This window comes from Panthera uncia, assembly GCF_023721935.1.
Source record: "Panthera uncia isolate 11264 chromosome C1 unlocalized genomic scaffold, Puncia_PCG_1.0 HiC_scaffold_4, whole genome shotgun sequence".
NCBI lineage: Eukaryota > Metazoa > Chordata > Mammalia > Carnivora > Felidae > Panthera > Panthera uncia.
Genome location: NW_026057585.1, coordinates 97,260,367 through 97,278,405, shown reverse-complemented (window position 1 = coordinate 97,278,405; position 18,039 = coordinate 97,260,367). Strand labels below are relative to the sequence as shown.

Below are 18,039 nucleotides of genomic sequence, written 5' to 3'. Positions count from 1 at the left end.
CGACCCGCCTTACATGGACTGAATTTCAGATTTAAAGCTCCTCACCCACGGCCAATTTTGTTACATTTCTTTATTTTTGTTTGTTTTTTTTTAAATTTTTTTTTCAACGTTTTTTATTTATTTTTGGGACAGAGAGAGACAGAGCATGAACGGGGGAGGGGCAGAGAGAGAGGGAGACACAGAATCGGAAACAGGCTCCAGGCTCCGAGCCGTCAGCCCAGAGCCCGACGCGGGGCTCGAACCCGCGGACCGCGAGATCGTGACCCGGCTGAAGTCGGACGCTTAACCGACTGCGCCACCCAGGCGCCCCACACTTCTTTATTTTTGAGAGGCAGAGAGAGACAGAGCATGAGCCGGGGAGGGGCAGAGAGAGGGAGACACAGAATCCGAAGCAGGCTCTAGGCTCTGAGCCGTCAGCCCAGAGCACGGCCAATTTTACATAGTGTTGAATCACTTGGCTTTGTTCTCATGGCCTCCCGCTTGCTTTCGGCAGGATTCTGGGGAAGTAGAGCTTCTCTGGAAGCGAGTGCACGTGTCCTCCAAAGTAAGCGACTCTACTCGGAACCTGGAAGAGGTTAACTTTCATCCCAAGGCCCTTTTGTGAGCTCTGATGGCTTAGGCCTGTGCGTCACTGCCTGGGTGTGGGGGAGGGGGGGGGGGCCTGGTGCAGGCTTTTGACAGGTAGGTACACAAAAGAACAGCTGCAGGTTGAGCTTGAAATAGCCCCCTCTCCGCTCCCCCAAAGAAGAGACCCAAGTGCACAAAACACTGATTTCGGGCCTGCCGAGGATGCGCAGCCACAGAGCTGGAGAGGAGTGCCAGTCAGGCTGCAGGATGCCGCCGCCCCTCTGCCTGCTCCTGCTGTTCCTCCTGGGGGGGGGGGGGGGGGAGGCGCGGCCACCTCCGTCCTGCCCCCGGAGGGTCGCCTCGCCCGACACGACAGGACATGACAGCAGGGTGAGTGGTCTCCCAGCAGGCCGCGCGCTAGCCGGCCTCCTGGCCGTTTCCTTGGCATCTTCGCCCGTGCCTGTGGACCCCCAGCACGGCCGAGTGTACTCCTCGGCTGAGTGTGCACGGGACAGACGGCAGGACTGCCCTTTGTGACGTGACGTCCCGGCACCGGGATGAAAGCTCTCCAACTCCAGGGGAACCTCTCCATGCCGGCGATCTCTGTCCGCCAAACTTTGGAACGTTAAGTGAGTGTCCCAGTCTATTACAGCGCAATCCTGGAGCCGTCGCTGCCCGCATTAGTCACACTAGCTTCTGGAATCTTAATTTATATATGCACGGGACTCTTCTTCCTGGATCCGATTAATTGACATCGTTACGTTTTCCGCTGTGAGAATTTATAACTTTGTGAGGTGATTTCTTTTTTCTTTTTTTTTCCATTTTGAAAAAGTTCCAAGAAAGAGTACATAAAGTTGGCCATTAAAAATGGATTTTTCTCTAAAATTGCCGGATGAGTTTCAGACAAGTCATTTATCATCGGGTTATTCCTAGAAGCTTCCTAAAGAATCTGAAAGAGCAGAATGTCTCCATCTGCTCTGTCTCCATCAATGTCTCCATCTGATCTGTCTCAGTAATTTGTGGACATCCAGGAGTCAGACCAGTGACTGGTCGGCAGGGAAAATGAGAGATCTCCCCAACTCTTCTAATGAAGATTAGAAGATTAGGGGCAAAACAAGCCATTTTTTCCCCCCCTAGACTGAAAATCCTTAACTTTTCCTTCTCTAATGAGGACAATTTTGTGAGGGTGTTCTCTTAATTTTTTATCCTTTAAACGGAAAGGTGATTTATTCTTCTGAAGCATCTTTTTTTTTGTTTTGTTTTTTGTTCTTTTTTTTAAAGGAAGCAATTATGTATCTTTTACTGCTGGCTGAGCCAGATGGTTGATTTTTCTTTCCTTTGTCCTCTGCTGCTTTTTAAAAACATTTGCAGGAAGCAATAGAAATGAAGGAAAAAAAGCAGCCTCTTGACTTTCCTGGCCTGGGGTCATCCAGGCTGGTGCCTTACGGGGGACACAGGGACACAGGACGGGAAGCCAGAGAGGCAGCCAAAAGGCAGGAAGTCCCGCCCCCTCAACAGTCCCTGCAGGAGAAGACACCTTGCAAGGATTTCTTCCGGAAGACCTTCTCCTCCTGCAAATAAAACTCCACCCCTGATTACTCATGCAAAGGAATTATAACGATGGATCTTAATAAAATGTATTAACAGTTGTGGTCTTCTCATTCCCATGTAATTCAGAAGTTTACGTACTTTATTTTTAAAAGATTTTATTTTTCAGTAATTTCTACACCCCACATGGGGTCCGAACTCATGACCCTGAGATCAAGAATTGCATGCTTGACTGACTGAGTGAGCCATCCAGGTGCCTGAAAAGTCTTTTTTATTTAAACTCTAATAAAGTCCAATACTGAGTGTCTTAAGTAATTTGGAACCCAAAGTAAACATTATAGGATGTTTAAAACTGTAATTGACATACAACATTGTATTAGTTTCAGGTGTACAACATACTGATTCAACAATGATATACTTTATGAAGTGCTCACCATGATGAGTGGGGTTACCATCTGTCTTCATACAATATATATATATATATATTTTTTTTTCCAAGTTTATTCATTTATTTTGAGAGAGAGAGAGAGAGAGCAGGGGAGGGGCAGAGAGAGAGGGAGAGAAAGAATCCCAAGCAGGCTCTGCGCTATCAGCGTGGAGCCTGACAGGGCTCGAACCCACAAACCGTGAGATCATGACCTGAGCCAAAACCCAGAGTCAGACACTCAACCGACTGAGTCACCCAGGTGCCTCAAGGTTTTAAGTAATCAATACCCCCAGTGGGGGGCTCGAACCCACGACGCTGAGATCGAGAGTCACGTGCTCGACTGACAGCCAGCCAGGTGCCAAGGTGAGCATTTTTGATGAAGATTTTTGTTTCTTGCTGTACCATACTGTGGACCCACTGGCTTTTCCTTTCATCTTCGTTATGTGCTTGGAAGTTCTGTTCTTGTCTTCCTTTGATTTAAAATAGCCAAAGGCGACATATTTAAGAGTCCAGAATAACATTCTGTTTCAGTTTATCTTCACAGAAACCGTCTAATTTAAAAAATATTTCCCTCATATTCAAAGCAAATTTTTAACATTGTGCTCAAAGAGCAAAACAATTATTTTTTGTGCTTTAGAGAAAATGAATTTAAAAACAAATATGCTGTTAAACAGATGATATGTTCATTTACTCATAAGAAGAGTTCCATTCAGAGCTGCTGCTATAAAATACCCATATTAGTTTCCATTAGTAAGTCAATTTTGATTTGTTACAGTTCTTTCATGGATGAGCTTTAGGTTTGCTTTGTGAAGAATGAAATCTGTCTATTATTTAAAAGATCTTTACATTTTTTTATTTTTAGAGAGAGAGTGCACCTGACTGGGGGACAGGGACAGAGGGAGAGAGAATCTTTTTTTGTTGTTAATTTTTTTTAATGTTTATTTTTTGAGAGAGAGAGAGAGAGAGAGAGAGAGACAGAGTGTGAGCAGGGGAGGGGCAGAGAGAGAGGGAGACACGGAATCTGAAGCGGGCTCCAGGCTCTGAGCCGTCAGCACAGAGCCCGATGCGGGGCTCGAACTCACAAGCTGTGAGATCATTACCTGAGCCGAAGTCGGACGCTCAACCGACTGAGCCACCCAGGTGTCCCAGAGAGAGAATCTTAAGCAGGCTCCATTCTCAGCGCAGAACCCGACGTGGGGCTCGGTGCCCCCACCCTGGGATCGTGACCTGAACCGAAATCAAAAGCCGGCCGGATGCTTGGAGCGCCTGGGTGGCTCAGTCAGTTGAGTGTCTGACTTCAGCTCAAGTCATGATCTCACGGTTTTCGAGTTGGAGCCCCGCAACGGGCTTACTGCTGTCATCTTGGAGCCCGCTTCGAATCCTCTGTCCCCCTCTCTCTGCCCCTCCCCCACCCGTGCTGTCGCTCAGAAATATACATTTTAAAAAAAAAAAAAAGAGTTGGATGCTCAACCCACCGAGCCACTGAGGTGCCTGTGAAGTCTGTTTCAACAGACTTATTGAAGGTCTTATTTCAACCTAATACAGAGTGGTGCTGCTGAGGACCCTGGAGCCTGCTTGCCTTGACTCCTAATTCAAGGAACTTCAGGATTGCAGGATCCAGACTTTGTTCTGTGACAGATGCCTATACGTTGATACATATGTGTATAACTGCGACCTTTTCCCATTCAAGAATTTCCACAGAAGTGACAATGAGTGACGGCTAAACAGGAGAGGGACTTGTGTTCCTCTGATACAGTGCAGAATGGCTCTCAAGGCCCCATGTGGACCAGGATTCCGGGCTGCTCAAATGAGATTAGGAGTGAACAAATCACTCAATTTCAAAACCCTAATCAAATGTGAATTCTCTCCCATAGCACCAAAATCCTTGATTACACATATTGTTTATGGATCTTGAATGACAGACTCTAAGGAAAACTTCCAGGGTAAGGGTTAAAAAAAATTTTTTTAATATGTATATTTTTAATATTTTTTATAGCTTATTTATTTTGAGAGAGTGAGGTTGTGTGTGGGAGGCACGGAGTGAGGGAGAGAGAGACTCCCAAGCAGGTTCCACTTTGTCAGCATGGAGCCCGACGTGGGGCTCGAACTCACAAACCATGAGATCATGACCTGAGCCAAAGTCAGACACTTAACTGACTGAGCCACCCCGGCGTCCCTTAAATATATTTTTCAAACGTGTATTTATTTTTGAGAGACACACACACGCACACACACACACACACACACACACACACAGAATCGGAAGCAGGCTCCAGGCTCTGAGCTCTCAGCACAGAGCCTGACATGAGCTTGAACCCACAGACCGTGAGATCATGACCTGAGCTGAAACCAAGAATCACACTCAAATGAGCCACCCAGGTGCCCCGGGGTGGAGGTTTTTAGATGCTAACCTTTAAAGCTTCGAGATTCATACCTTGAGTCACAGGAAGTTTCTGAGAGTCAGGCCTAATATGAGGAAAATCGGCAAAAGCTGGCTGGAGAAGCATTGTAATCTTCTCTGGACACCAGGGGAGCAGACACGGAGCATGACTGCTGACCGTTCCGTCCTGTTTTCTGCAGAGCTGAGCTCATATTCATAATTACTAGCTGAGTAAAGTACAATGTGACGGACGAGCCGTAATAGCATCCACATTTCCGAACACAGCAGCTTTAAGAGACCAGTAATTGGGTCAGCACACTGGCACAAGATGCCAGCCTGAAAGGCCAGCTAACCTTCAGAACGTTGTCTTTTAAGATTTTTCTAGAAGGAAAGCGTGCTCATTGTTTTTCAGTTTCGATCGGGGTCATACCTACACAGTCCTTAAGACCGGGGACTTATAACTTTGCACTAAGTAACATCCGAAGGATAATGAGGCCATACAAATGAGACTGGCAGGGAATCTGTCAAGTCGAAGCTTACCTTAGTGCAGGGGATTGAATGTTAACTGGCATCCACTGCATGTTAAGACTAGATTAATATGCTCATGATGGATACATTAGAGTAAAATGGGTAAATTAGGATAATTTTCTACCATCAGGTTTTGGGTAGACTTTTCTCAAAGTATACATTCTTGTAGTTCACTATAGACAAGTTCAGTGTCTAGATGGGGTCACCAGCACCCGGACAAGTTGTAATTCATTCTCTTGCATTTATTTTTTAATATTTGGCACTAGAACGGATCCTCAACTGTTGAGGAAGACTTGAGTGTGACATAGCATCTGAAACAAATCCTTTACAGTGTTCGTATTTAGGGTAGATGGCAAACCATTCCCAGCTTTAGGAAACTCAGACCAGTAAGCTCATGGGAGACACTTAAACAACTTGATTTAACAGCACCCGCGGAAGGGATCACCCACATCTTCATAGCAGCTTCTTCAGTAGCTGTGGATTCCAGTTTTTAAAAAATTATTTATTAGGTACTCTTTATGCCCAACGTGGGGCCTGAACTCATGACCCTGAGATCAAGAGTCGCATGCTCTTCTGACTGAGCCAGCCAGGCACCCCCGCATTCCATTTTGAACAAACCAGAGGAAAAGTCATGTAGGTATTAAAAAGGAAATTTTGGGGGCATCTGGGTGGCTCAGTCAGTTAAGTGCCTGACTTCATCTCAGGTCATGATCTCAGTCCATGGGTTTGAGCCCCACGTTGGGCTGTGCGCTGACGGCTCAGAGCCTGGAGCCTGCTTTGGATTCTGTCGCCCTCTCTGCCGCCGCTCTGCTCACATACACACACTCTCTCTCTCAAAAATAAATAAACACTTAAAAAAAATTTCTATAAAAGAAGAAAATTTTCGGTTTCTAGACTAGAGAGGTAGAGGCAAAGGACATCTGGGCTACCCACTACTTCTAGCTTGTTATAACCCTGATAAAATTAACGCTAATTTATCTTTTCCACTTACAATTAGTTAAGTGATCAAAAAACACATGTGCTTGTCTTATTAAAATAATTATAAACTGGAGGAAAAGCTAGATTTGGTGTGTGTGTGTGTGTGTGTGTGTGTGTGTTTGCTTGCTGATAGTTCTTAGAACGCGGTATTGGGAAGTGCTGAGGAAAATCCAGTATCCATGCATTAACCTGTTGGCTCGCTTCTTTGTAATTACAAACTGTGTTCTGATTTAGTTTGAGCAAATAGTGAACTTGAATGTTCTGCAATCTGAAAATTCGGTGCACTTCCCAAGAGTGAGTCTGTCCCCCTCACTGGAGGCCTTCGAGCAGGACAGAAGACCCCGGGGTCAGAGGACTCAGGCAATAGTGGCTGGGTGTTCAGACTAGGTCGTTTACGAGGTCCTTAAAAAACTTCAAGGAATACAAGACACAGCCAAGACAATTTAAGGCGAAACCGTACAAACGAAATAAGATGGAGAAAAACCCTGAAGGCAAAAAAGAAAAAAAAAAAAAAGAATTGAGCGGATGACGAGGAAATGAAACCGCTAAGCAATCTGGTAAATCTTAGTAAAGGCACGTTAATCATTTTTGCAATTAATGCAGGTTTTCCTTTCCCCGACTACTATTATTTTATCCCTTTCTCTCTTGAAAATGAAAAACCCATTCGTTTTTTTCCTTTTGCTTTTCCCCAGGAATTAAAGGTTTGGTAAGTGGTAATTAGCATAGCTCCCGTCAAAGCCAATTGCCTAATGGGGACCGACATTTGACTTGAGTTGAAAGAATGGGATATGGCTAATGCGGAGTTCATTAGTCCCAGCTGCTTCCTCTGACATTCTTTTCTCCTCCCGTAAGAACGGGCTGCCCTGCCCTCTCTCTCCTATTTTTAGACATATTGCTGTGCCGCTACATTTCTATTCTGGAAGGTAAGTGGCACCAGGGGCAATGTAATGTGTTTGCAGCCGCACGCACCGTGCATCTGGGTCCGAGTTTGCAGACTAAGGTCTTCGCCCCGTAGACCCGTAGACAGGAGCCCCCTCACACAGCTCTGTCTTTGCTCCTGCGCCCCCTCCCTCTGCCCCTGGGGAGATGAAGGGAACCTGCTCTCTGTAGTCCTACTATGTGCTAGGTCCCACGCTCCTCCTCACGCTTCATTTACCCCTTTCACCCGGCGGCGTGGCTCACTCCAAGCCCCACAGCACTTTCCCCATTATCCTGTGCAGCCGAGATGCTTGGTGGATTGGTCTCAAGTAGGGCGTCCCAACACCCAGGCCAGCCAACAGCAGCCCTACTGTGTCTTTGAGACGTAGTTCGAGAAAACATTTTTAATTCCGGAGGGCAAAGACGGAGATGTTGCTATAACTGGTGAGTGGAGGGTCCATTCTGTTCCTGGAATCCAGGCTTCCTTTACCCCTGGGCTATCTGTACAGGGTTCACGGGGCTATTCTCTTATACCACCGGCACTGTGCCTGTGGTCAGAAATCTGGCAATTATGCTGTAGACACATGAGGTCTTTTCCGGTTCGGGTGGATTCCAACTTGTTACACTGGTGTAACACGACCAGTGACTTGGATGTAGAATAGAAAAGACAGTATGGGGCGCCTGGGTGGCTCAGTTAAGTGTCCGACTTCAGCTCAGGACATGATCTTGTGGTTTGTGGGTTTGAGCCCCACGTCAGGCTCTGTGCTGACAACTCAAAGCCTGGAGCCTGCTTCCAATTCTGTGTCCTCCCCTCCGCCCCCGACTCATGCTCTGTCTCTCTCTCTCCCTCAAAAATAAACATTAAAGAAAAAAAAAAAAAAGAGCATGTGGACATAAGAGAAAACACACAAAAGTGGGAAAAGCACTGGAACTGGAACCAGGATCCCGGGCCTCCAATTAGCCTTGTGACACGGGGCAAATCTCTGAACCTCGCCAAGTACAGCTTTGCTATGTATGAGAGGATAAGTCACACCCTAACCGGCTCACTCAGTTGTATGAGGCTCCCGTATAGAAGTGCTAACCCAGAGCAGACTGCTAGAAAAGTCCCCAGCCGGCATAAGTGCCCCTCCAGGGGCATTCCGAAGACATGTGGGGATGTTTTCAGTTGTCTCCATGCCCACAGATGGCCACTGGCATCGAGTGGGTGGGGGTAGGCCGTGGGATGCCCGGTCTCTGTGCCCTGTCCAGGACGATTCCCCAAGTTGAAGAATCGGCCCGTAGGCTGCATGGCTTCTGAATGTCATGCTGGACATTCACAGGGATGAAAATCTGTTCCAAATTAGATTACAAAGCCCAAAGAGTTTGTGCAGAAACAGGATGTATATAAACCAGAAGCCTCTGCCTTGCACCCAGAGAGACTCACAGCCATATCACATGGAGATCGGTTTAATGACCTTTCATACCCCCTGCTGATAAAACATATTAGAAAACTGGAAACAGTTTCACAGTGGTAACAAATATAATTTCACAATTAGAAATGGCGAATTAGACTCTCCATATGTCCCTATGGTCTGCAGACTTAATATGCGCCTTTACACAAACCAAAAAACTCATTCACTTGAGAAACGAGTTTGTGGCCATAAATCAACTCTAGTACGTCACCTTCCTGACCATTATCTGTGTTGAAAATTCTGCAGTTCCAGCTTCTGAAAAAGGATAGTGAGTCTGAAATACAACAGCTTCTTTTCACTGCCCTTGACCGTTACTTTCAAACAGAGACCATGAGAACAGGTCACTAGTAAGAGGTGGGGTATTGTTGGTGCAGCTTTGTCATTCAAAAAATGCAAGGGCGGGAGCTGAGATGTGGCAGCACTTTTCTGGAAGGGACCGCAGGAGGCTGGTCTTCCAGGCTGTTCCAGAAGGTGCTATCAGGCAGGGGGTACAGTATTAAGGCAGCAGCTACAGTAATCAGGCTGAAGGTATTTACTGAGAATGAGAACAAGGCCACGGGGTTTCCGGCTGCAGCTATGTGGGGTCTTGTCTGGCTCGCTTAGGCTCCTGCCGTTCTCCAGGCAGCGAACTCTTCCTGGCCGACAGGTTCCGGAGGGAACGCAGGCTCTGCACCTGCTGGAGGCGCAGGCTGAGCTCCTGATTACAGGCCTGCTGCACCGTCACTGTCTTCTCCGCGTCCCAGCTCAAAGCGGCAGCCAGAGCTCCGGGGTCTTCCTTGGCAACCAGCTGCGGCAAGAATGAGAACCACTGAGAAGCGCTCCCGGCTCCCCTCGCCTGCCGCTCTCTCGCTCCCGGGATTTTCTTTAGGGGACTGAGCTCGGGCAGCGCCGGCGTATGTGAGGTCTTTGTGCTGAAACGCCAGAATCCTTTCACGCTCCGTGGCCACGGCCTTTCCTTACCCTCCAACACTGACACGGAAGTCCCTCTGGAAAGAAGTTTCGTGGGAACAACTTGTCAAGTCCTCCACTTACGGGAAATTTAGGCCAGGCGCCAGTCGAGAGGTCTCCTGCCTTCTAGCTACACGGGGAGGTGCCTGGGACAGGGACAAGGATGAAGAGGAAGTGGCGCCCACTCTGAAGGATCCTGCGTCAGGCTTCTAGTTCCCTGGCCTTGGAGTCAGCACAAGATGACCCCCCCCCCCCCCCCCCCCCGGGCGCACCTTTCGCTAGGATAACTTTGTGTGCCTCGACTGACGATGATCTCCCTCAGGGCCCGACAGAACCAGAAGCCGCCCTCCGGAAGCTTGAGCCCCGCCACTCCTCCCCGTCGCCACTCCTCCCCGTCGCCACTCCTCCCCGACCGGTTCGGACATTCCGTTTCCCACAAAGGACCCGAGAATGCGGTTTGACGATCTGCGGGAGTGCACCTGTTTGTTCAAGCCATTCTGACATAGATGAAATGAGACGTTTGTTCAAGCCATTCTGACATAGATGAAATGAGATGTTGTGCATAGAAGAGGCAAATGGGGCAGCGAGGAGCCAGGGTCTGCAGAGGCCAGAAGCGATCCCGTACGCGCCTCTGCAGGGCGCTGCACCCCCAGGGGGAGTGGCTCCCTGCAGCTCAGGGTCCCCCGTTCCTGCCCACCTCCAAATCCTGACTGGACAGACTCAGCTCTGGAGCAGGCTTCTCCTTCAGCACAGTAAGGATCTGGCTTGTGAGTGCGATTGTGGAGGAGCTCTCTCTGTTACCACCCATGTCGACTGCATCCGTCTGGTCACCAACAGTTTGGGACTCTGCAAAGCAGACATGAGGAGATGGTGCACTGGGCAAACATACAGCCGCACAAACGACCGGGGAGCCATCAGTCGGGCAAGGGAGAGGCACGCGGGGGCACCTGGGGGGGCTCAGTCGGTTAAGCGACCCACTCTTGATTTTGGCTCAGGTCACGATCTCGCGGTTCGTGGGATCGAGTCCTGCATCAGGCTCCGCACTGACAACGTGGAGCCTGCTTGGGATTCTCTCTCCCCCCTCTCCTCTCTCTCTGCCCCTCCCCTGCTTGCGTGCGCCCTCTCTTTCAAGATAAACGTTAAAAATAAAAAAAAGACAGAAGCACGTCATTTCAAGATGCCAGTAGCTGTGGCATCACCCTTTTCTGGCCACATTATAAACACGGGTTCTCTCCCCAGGCCCTCAGTTCTCAGGGTGACTCCCCTGGCCAGTTGAGTCCTACCTTGCTGCTTTGACAAGATGCCGCCCTCCTTCTCTAAAGCCTGGAGGTAAAGCTCCAAGAGCTGCTTGGACTGTCGGGCTTCCTCCCTCTGGTCCAGGACCTGCTGGAGGGTGTTCTGGAGCCCCTGGACGGTGACGCAGCTCTGGCGGAGTTCCTGAGCCAGGTCTGAACACGGAGCATCAATGAGCACCTAACATACAAACACAGACTTTAACAAACCCAAAAACACTTCTAACTGTAGCCCCGACCTGTCCATGGCAAGCCCCCTCCTTCCTTCAGCTCTCGGTGTAATCGCCACCTCTTGGGAACCTGCCAGTGTCCATCAACTGCACTTCTGGGACTTTATTCTACGGACAAGCATGTGTGCAGAATGACACGGAGCTTCCTGTAGCACCGTCTGGAACAGCAAGACTGATGACAACCCAGATGTCCACCAGTGGGGGAGACTCCTGATTAAGTCATGCACACGAGCAAAACAGAATACGATGCAGTGGTACAAAAAAGAACGGCAATGTCTTTTACGTACTGATCTGGAATATTCTCCAGATGTTTCTTTTAAAAAGGGTAGATATACTTCCATTGTGGAGTACAGGGACAGGAGAAAATATGTATGTATTTGTTGGCATACACAACATTTCTAGAATGGGAAATTGAGAGGTGATTATCTCTGGGAAGGGAAACCTGGTGGTTAAGGGGCAGGAGTCAGATTTTTCCCGTATGTCCTTTTTATTTTTTTTCCAAACAGCTTTATTGAGATATAACCCACATACCATATGATTCACCCATATAAAGTGTATAACTAGGTGGGTTCTAGTACATTCACAGACTTGTGCAGTCAGCACCCTTGAAAGCACAGCACCCATTAGCTATCACTCCTGCTTCCGCTCAAAGCTTCCCCAACCCCAGCCCGAGTCAGCCACTCTATCTTCTATCTCTGCGGACTTGCATATTCTGGCCGTTTCATATAGAGGCAACTACAAAATCCGTGGCCTTTCATGTCTGGCTTCTTCACTTCGCGTAACACTTTGAAGGCTTTATCCACGTTACACATGTATGAATACTTCATTCCTCTTAGGTCGTATGGATAAACCACATTTTATTTATCCATTCTTCAGTTCATGGACATCTGGGTTGTTTTCACTTTTTGGCTACCCGTATATCCTTTTATACCTCTTGGATTTTGAGCCATACAAATGTATTTATTTAAAAAAATTATTTTTTAAATATTTATTTATTTCTGAGACAGACAGAGACAGAGCATGAGTGGGGGAAGGGCAGAGAGAGAGGGAGACACAGAATCTGAAGCAGGCTCCAGGCTCCGAGCTGTCAGCACAGAGTCCGACGTGGGGCTTGAACTCACAGCTGTGAGATCATGACCTGAGCTGAAGTAGACACTCGACCGACGGAGCCACCCACGTGCCCCTGAATGTATTTGTTTTTATTCAAATATGTAAGTTTGTAAGTTTAAAAAGATTACGAAAAAAGCCACCTCCTTGGAGGGGGCTCCCCTGATCTCCCAATCCAGACCAGCCCCGTTGTTCTTGGCCCACTGCCCCACCTGCTACCCATCGAACATGCTTCCTGCTTTATCTGCCTCCCATCATCAGAATTTGAGCTCCTTCCATCAGGATTCTGTGTCTGGCTTGTTCACCACTGTACCCCTTGGACAGAAACATGCCAGGGACAGGGTAGGTGCTTAGTAAATATTTTTTTTTGAATTGACAGTACTATTTTTATCCCAATTTTACTGGACAGGAAGTGTAGGCAAAGAGGCTAAATTACTGGCTCAAAGCCATGGTGATGGAGCTGGGATTTAATTTGGCTTCTCCACTTCCACATTCTTTGGCAATACCTCCTTAACCCCCCAGTGAGACTAAGTGGGTCTAGGCATCTGGATTTTCTACTCTAGGTGCAAGAATTAGAAAATGAAGAGTCTTGGTTGTTGTCAAAGCATTGTTTAAAAATTAATAGGGGCGCCTGGGTGGCTCAGTTGGTTAAGCGTTTGACTTCGGCTTAGGCCGTGATCTCATGGTTCGTGGGTTCGAGCCCCGCATCGGGCTCTGTGCTGACAGCTGGGAGCCTGGAGCCTGCTTCGGATTCTGTGTCCCCCTCTTTCTGCCCCTCCCCAGCTCATGCTCTGTCTCTCTCTCTCAAAAATAAGTAAACATTTAAAAAATTAAAAAAAAGATGTTAATAAAAATTAAGAAATAACAGAATTATTGTGGCAAGACACATGGAAACTAAGGGGCTGGGGGCAGCAGAGCCAGATAAGTGGGGCTGTGGAGGAGGAAGGCTTACCTGGAGGTCTGCCTCGGACAGGAGGATGATGCTGGACACATCTTCTTTCAGCTGCCTGGCCACATTCCTCCACCTCAGCCCTGCCCCAGTGTCCGTTTCATCTACATCAAAGGACTCTTGGGAAATCCAAGCTGTACCTCCATCTGATATAGGGGAGAAAAAGCCAGTCACAGTCTGGTTAACCTGAAGTGCTATCTTCACCTCCTCCTCCAACACACAGACCTTTAGGAGGTCTGTACATCCTTCCCACTGACCATTTAGAAAAAGTTCAGGGGTGAAGGAAGCGCCTTCTCTCAAGGATTCACGGGAAAGCCAATCCCCATCTAGGACCTGCATTTTCCCTTCTCTTCCACCTTCGATTATTTCTGTGTGAATCTGCTCTGTGTCTTTTTTATGAAAAGAAGCCACTTAAACCTGATGCCCCGATCATGCATACCCAGGATCCTACCACACTCCCCTTGAGGTGAGTTTTTGTGTCTCAGTAAATGCTGGCTGCACAAATGCTTAACCAGACAAACAGCAACCAGGTGCCTGGGCAGCAAAATGAATCGTGATGGATGTTGTATCGCATAGATCATTTTGTCTACGGCCAGAGTTTCTTACCTGAATTGTTGTACGTCCACTTTTCATTACTGGCCAACGCAACAAACTTAGTATTGGAAGGCAGACACAGGAAGTAATCATCATCATCCACTATGGTGCCATCCTCTGCCAGGACCAGGGTGATTGGTGCCAGGGACTTATCAATGGCCAGAATGTCACAGGCTGAGAGGAATAAAATATTTGGCAATTGACAAGTATCCATAAGGAAACTACACCTGTCTCTGTACTCTCAACATATATGCTCTCAAAGCGCAGCAGAACTGCTGGTAGGTTACCTACAGTAACAACCACACCCGCCAGCACTAAGACAACACTTCCCACACGCCTGGTACTGTTCTAAGTGTTTCCTGTGCACAGTATTTTGTCTCCTAACAATCCTGTAAGGTAGGTACTATTCTTATTTTCATTTTACAGATGTCAAACCCAAGGCTCACAGAGGCTAAGTCACTTGTCTGAGGTCACCCAGTAAGTGGCAGACACACAGTCTGACTCCTGACAATGTTTCCTCCAGCTGCTTTGCACCCACGTTAGGAGCACTCGCATCTTTACTTGGATGAAAACCAAGCCAAAGTCCGATATGATTCCTTGTGAGCGAGCCGTCTTTCATTCACTTATTCAGTGGTCATCTTAAATTCTCCTGTGTCAAATGTCAAAAAAAAAAAAAAAAAAAAAAAAAAAAGAAAGAAAAAAAGAAAGAAAAAAAAGAGGAAAGAATAGTAAAAAAGGAAATGCTTTCTGTTCCATGCAGCATTGTACTCTGCAGTGTTTCTAACCTACAGGAAGGCACAGGAGAAGCAGGAGTTTGCATCAGTAGCTTCTCCTCTTTACTGTCAAGGGGCAACAGGCTTGTCTGGGACAGATCTGTCCCATCACATTTGGTGATGGCAATGCCTACAGCACAAACAGGGTGAGGGGAAGCAGCAAAGTAGCCAGTGGACTACAAATATGGTTGGGCAATGTCGTCCAGCACCCAAATAGAACAGCAAGCCTTGGAGAGGCTGAGCTCCAAACACAAGCGCTTACACTGGTCTCTGGGCAAAGTGTATCCAGCCGATGCATTCAAGAGGAACTAACACTTAAGTACCCTAATGCCAAGAACAAATATGTGAAGAGTGAGGTGGCAAAAGCCATGTCACGAAAGCATTTATAATGCTTTGGCTGCTCCTGGGTCTCTGAAAGATTTCTGTCTGGTATCTTTTGGGGCTTGGTGACTCAGAGAGGAGCACTGAACACTGACACACCCTATGACTGGGGATGGCTCACACGTTTAACGTGTGCAACTTCACCGTGGATAAACAATTTATTACTACTGGCTCATAATACTTTCAAGTCGTGGAAACACAACAGTCCTATAAAGCACGGTTGGAAATATTATACCCATTTTGCCGATGAGAAAACTGAGGGTCGAGAGCTGGTTTAAGTACAAGGTCAAGCAGCTAGTACGTGTGGGGCCGGGACTCGGAACTTCGGTCACTCAGAGCACCAGTTCCTTGTCTGGAACTCCAGGAAGGTCGGAAGCAGCTCTCTCTACGCTGCACAAGTGCCTGCCAGAGCTGACGACAGAAAGGCGCTGGCACCCTGCTGGGGGCACCAGCGTCACGGTAGGAAGCCCGGAGGCAGGCATGCACCAGGCTAGGTCTGCTCCAAGGTCTGAGCGATTCTAGGCAAGACACCTAAGTCGAGTCGGTTTTAATTTGCATATTTCTTCCCGTCTACCTTCCCACCAAATGAGTCTCACATGAGACAATCGCCTTGAAACTTGTCCATCGCTATGCCCACATGAGTTACTTCCGTCCCAAGTCGCTCCTGCTGACCCCGCTTTGCCCCTGCCCGACCTCCTCACCGGACCCGGCTCCCCGCAGCCCCCGCCCCGGCCCCCACAGCCTCCGCCCGGGTCCCGCGCCAACCCTTGTTCCTCAGCTCCTCCAGGCAGGAGGCCGCCACGCCATGCTGCTCGCGGCTGTGGTTGCGGCGCAGCAGACACGGCTTCAGAGGCCGGATCTCAGTCTCGGCGCCTCCGGCCACCTCCATATTCTTCAGGGTGGGACTCGACTGACTCGGGGAAGTCGGGGAGGCTCCGCGCGGCGCCACCCCCCGCCCGCGGCTTGCCGGGAGTTGTAGTTCTTTCTGCGGCAAATCACGCGTGGGACCAAGGTACGCCGGGAAGTGTAGTCTTAGTTGCCGCTAATCCCGTGTGGCTCCGGGGGTATGCCGGGAGCTGTAGTCTCTGGGATCGAAGCTAACTTCGTTACGTCACTCAATTCGGCCTAGAGGAGTGTTTTTCTAGCTTATATTTAGGAGTTCGGTGGCGGGATCAAAATGAGGTCAATATGGATTTATTTTGCGTTATGAAAGACACGCATATATATTCCTTGGATTGTTAGAACGCTCTAAATTACATATATAGATGCATAACGTTAACACTCAAATGAAACAGTGACATTCTACTGTGTTCATTTGTTTTCCTTTCCAAACTGAAAAGATCTGTAAGATGTCCCAACCCTCAGGCAATTTAAAACATGATGAGTGTAGTTTTCAGTCCTGCTGAAAGAATAAGATACTCGCACATTTCCACCAGTTTGATTCCCGGCTTCAGCTGTGCAAATTGGGATCTCGGAACGAAATGCTTACATAACTAGATTAAACATTAAGATCTCAAATCAGACGGGAAAGGGAAAATGCGAACCACATCACTGTTTGAGATTGTCCAGATGCTGCTTGGCAATAAATTCATCCTTGTTCTAACACTGCTACTTTCTTCCCTCTAAAAAACGTTTACCAGTAAAATAATAAAAAATTTTAAAAGGTTCTTCGCTTGAAGTGGGGGCAGGGGGGAGGCATTTTACGTACATAAGAAATAGCTCATATTCATCCAGAGTCTCTTTCATATTTTGTTTATAAGAAAATAAGATATTTCATTAGAAAACAGTAGGCATTTAAAACTGGTAAGAGGAATTGTTGAAGCAACCCTTTTAAGTACTCGTAATCAGTCAAAACACAACTGCAATATGAACTGACCGATAGTTCTAATATATGCAATTTTTAAATATAATTTTACATTTAGCTTAAAATCTAACTACTCAACTACTATCAAGTAAGAATGTAGAAGTCTCTTCTCTCCAAAAAGCTCCGTTCTGTGTCTTCCTAATCTGCAAACTGTTATCAGACTCCTATCCGTAAGATGCTATAATTGTGTGTGTGTGTGTGTGTGTGTGTGTGTGTGTGTGTGTGTGTGTGTGGCCTGAATTTAGGAGCAGGAATTGAGTCTTGGATCTTCTTATTACTAGCAGCTACCAAAGTGCCTGGCAAATAGTAGGCACTCAACAAATGGTATTGAACATTAATTAATTAATTTCCAAGGTTCTTCCCATTCATTCATTTATTACAGATTTAGCGAGTCCCTGCCTGTGCCCAAGGCACTGTGGGGATGGTCAGAGATTTAATTCAATGAGAATAATAAAAATGCAAAAAAGACGGACTTAAGAACTTCATGGGCAGCAGAGACCTAATGGCAATTGTGTGAGGTGACCCGGACGTAGGAGTTCCCCTTCCTCCTCGCGTGCCCCCCCTCCCCCCCCGGCCCCCATCGACAGGTTCAGTTCCGGCTACTTTGGTCTGGGCGGGTGAGCGAGAGCGAGGGCGCTTGGGAGACGCCTCGCCCAGCGGCGATAGATTAGTCAGGCCTCAGAAAGATGGCGTCCTCGGAGCAGGCAGAGCAGCCGAGCCAGGTAAGGGGAGTGGGACTGCCCCGCCGTAGTGGCGGGGACCGCGGCTGGAGGGGGCGCTCGGCGTGCGGCTGGGCGTTGGGCGGGGGCCTTGAGCCTCCTCAGCCGGGGGCCCCGACCTCTTGCCCCCTCCCGGGCCCCGCCCCTCCCCAGGTCCTCGCCGCCCGGCCCCTCCCCCGGTGACCCCTCTCAGACCACATTCCCAAGCCGAGGCTCGGGGGCGCCCGCGGGCCCCCGCTTCCCTCCTGCTGACCCCTCGGGTCCCACTTGCGCTTGGCCGGGACGGTGGCGGGACCCTTGAGGAGCCTCCAGCCTTGAGCTGCGAGGGCCCCTGCTTGAGGAGAGAGAGGGGTGCGAGGCTCCATCGTTCTCGGTTGTCCCCTCC

General features: G+C 48.3%; 2 protein-coding genes across 8 annotated transcripts in view; one reads left to right on the top strand and one right to left on the bottom strand.

Annotated features, from left to right (window-relative positions):
• Positions 1–7,516: 7,516 nt before the first annotated feature.
• Positions 7,517–16,014, bottom strand: DFFA (DNA fragmentation factor subunit alpha). Of its 7 annotated transcripts, none has more exons than XM_049618140.1 (7): positions 15,837–16,014; positions 13,930–14,091; positions 13,327–13,469; positions 11,029–11,218; positions 10,443–10,591; positions 9,758–9,783; positions 9,447–9,584 (listed from the first exon to the last, which is right to left on the bottom strand). In XM_049618140.1, exons 1-7 carry the CDS (start codon positions 15,958–15,960, stop codon positions 9,542–9,544), a joined length of 837 nt encoding a protein of 278 aa, XP_049474097.1. In that variant the 5' UTR covers positions 15,961–16,014; the 3' UTR covers positions 9,447–9,541. The 7 variants fall into 7 exon arrangements, 6 of the variants coding, with proteins under 6 accessions (XP_049474093.1, XP_049474097.1, XP_049474094.1 ...); XM_049618138.1 differs by lacking the exon at positions 9,758–9,783 and adding an exon at positions 10,225–10,343 and having other exon boundaries at positions 9,499–9,584; XR_007454931.1 differs by having other exon boundaries at positions 9,507–9,584; positions 9,758–10,343.
• Positions 16,015–17,548: 1,534 nt separating this feature from the next.
• Positions 17,549–18,039, top strand: part of PEX14 (peroxisomal biogenesis factor 14) — a 143,868-nt gene continuing 143,377 nt past the window's right edge. Inside the window, exon 1 of the mRNA XM_049618125.1 lies at positions 17,549–17,657. Coding sequence (XP_049474082.1) covers positions 17,622–17,657 — 36 coding nt within the window. The 5' untranslated portion in view covers positions 17,549–17,621. The remainder of the gene's footprint in view (positions 17,658–18,039) is intronic.